The sequence below is a fragment of the Pteropus alecto genome, unplaced genomic scaffold (genome assembly GCF_000325575.1).
Source record: "Pteropus alecto unplaced genomic scaffold, ASM32557v1 scaffold152, whole genome shotgun sequence".
Lineage (NCBI taxonomy): Eukaryota > Metazoa > Chordata > Mammalia > Chiroptera > Pteropodidae > Pteropus > Pteropus alecto.
Window position 1 is genome coordinate 12,442,898 of NW_006432227.1, and position 1,621 is coordinate 12,444,518.

At 48.9% G+C, this 1,621-nt stretch overlaps 1 protein-coding gene across 1 annotated transcript in view; it reads left to right on the forward strand.

The window, feature by feature from the left end:
* The window catches only part of DNAH5 (dynein axonemal heavy chain 5), a 249,328-nt gene that overhangs the window by 72,905 nt on the left and 174,802 nt on the right, over positions 1-1,621 (forward strand). Inside the window, exon 11 of the mRNA XM_025043546.1 lies at positions 815-1,036. Within this exon, the coding sequence (XP_024899314.1) occupies positions 815-1,036 (222 nt within the window). The remainder of the gene's footprint in view (positions 1-814; positions 1,037-1,621) is intronic.

Below are 1,621 nucleotides of genomic sequence, written 5' to 3' on the forward strand. Positions count from 1 at the left end.
TATATAACTTTATTTTGTTTTGCATGCAAAATAAAGTTCATCTGTACATGTCTCCCCTGCCCTCAATGTGTACATTATCTGCTTGGAGCAAATAAACTGGTCAACATCTTCTGTTCTCTGTATTTCATGTTTTTATTTTATTGCAATTTAGAATAGCATACAGCTTATGTCCAAATAACAATTTACTGGAATGAGAGACTGATATACAAACAGACAAAGGCTAGACCACATATGGAAACAGAACTTTGACAGAACCTGCAAGAACCTGCCCAGGAAACTGTTCCCTATCTATAGTAAAGAACCCAGGTAGCCAGCCAGCTATGGCAACCCTGCAGGAAGCCAGACAAGAAGCTCTAAATGGTAACAGCTCGAACCATTGGCCAACGTGGACTTGATTCATGACTGCAGCCTTCTTAATTTTTGTCCATCCTTTCAATGGGCTGGGGCCAAGTGTGCACCCTCCACCAGGCATATAGGATGCCTCGCTTCTGGGTAGCCCACGTCCAGCTTTCCCAAGCCAGCAGCTGCCGGTCAGGGCACTGCCGAAGCCTTCTTTCCCCCCACCCCTAACCTTCCCTTTTCTCCATTAGAAAGCTTTCCCATTCTTCCACCTGCTTTGAGTCTCTGCCGAAACGCAAGTGATGGCGGCCAACTCCCTTGCCACAGCAAGCTCTGAATTGATAGCCTTTGCTTTTCTCGTTGGGTTGGTCTTTACAGGGTCGTTGGTTAACGAACAGCATTCAGAAATGACTGGGTAGCCACGTTGTGATGGGAGGTCGTTTCTACAGTAAAGGCTCTCTCGATTGTTTTCCAGGAGGTGAGCTTTAGCATGCTGGATGCCACGGACGGGGGCCTGCTCAACAGTGTGAAGTGTTTGCTGTCGGACCTCTTCATTCCTGCCCTCAGGGCCACGAGCCACGGTTGGGGCGAGCTGGAGGGGCTGCAGGAAGCCGCCGGCATCCGGCAGGAGTTCCTGAGCTCTCTGGAAGCCTTTGTGAGCGTCCTGTCAGGCGCACAGGAGAGTTTGAAGGAGAAGGTAAGAGCGGATAAGTGGGTCCTTAAGAAATGGCAGATGGCGAACAAGTCAGCACAGAAGAGAGTGGTATTTCTCTTAGATGGTGTTCATTCCACTACATTACAGATCTTGAAAAAAAATTTCGTGGGCATTTTTTGTTGCCCCCTCAAGATGTGGCGGTGACTGGATTGAAATCTCCATAATTTGGGGGATTAATGCATTAGGGATCCCACAGAAACGTTGGCTGTGATGGAGACTTAGTCATGTGAGGTGTGTGGCTGCAGAGAGAAGGGTGTGATGTTACTCTGCATCCCAGAAGGAAAGGAATCTGGATCCAGAGTGTGTGTGTGCGTGCGTGTACATGTGCATGTGTGTGTGTGTGCGTGTGTGTCTGTGTGTCTATGTGTCTGTGGTGGGTGGTGGGTAGGGATGGAGGACACCCTGAAGAGGAGGGAGGACAGACGAACTGACATAGTTGGAGAGAGAGGATCAGGTCCTGTGGTCAGCCAGTGACCAGAAGGCCCTTCAAGAATAAGTTTGGCAAATGCGAGCTTTAGTTCCATCACATTTGCGCTCTCTGTGGTGAGCCTGTGTTAGTGATTCCTA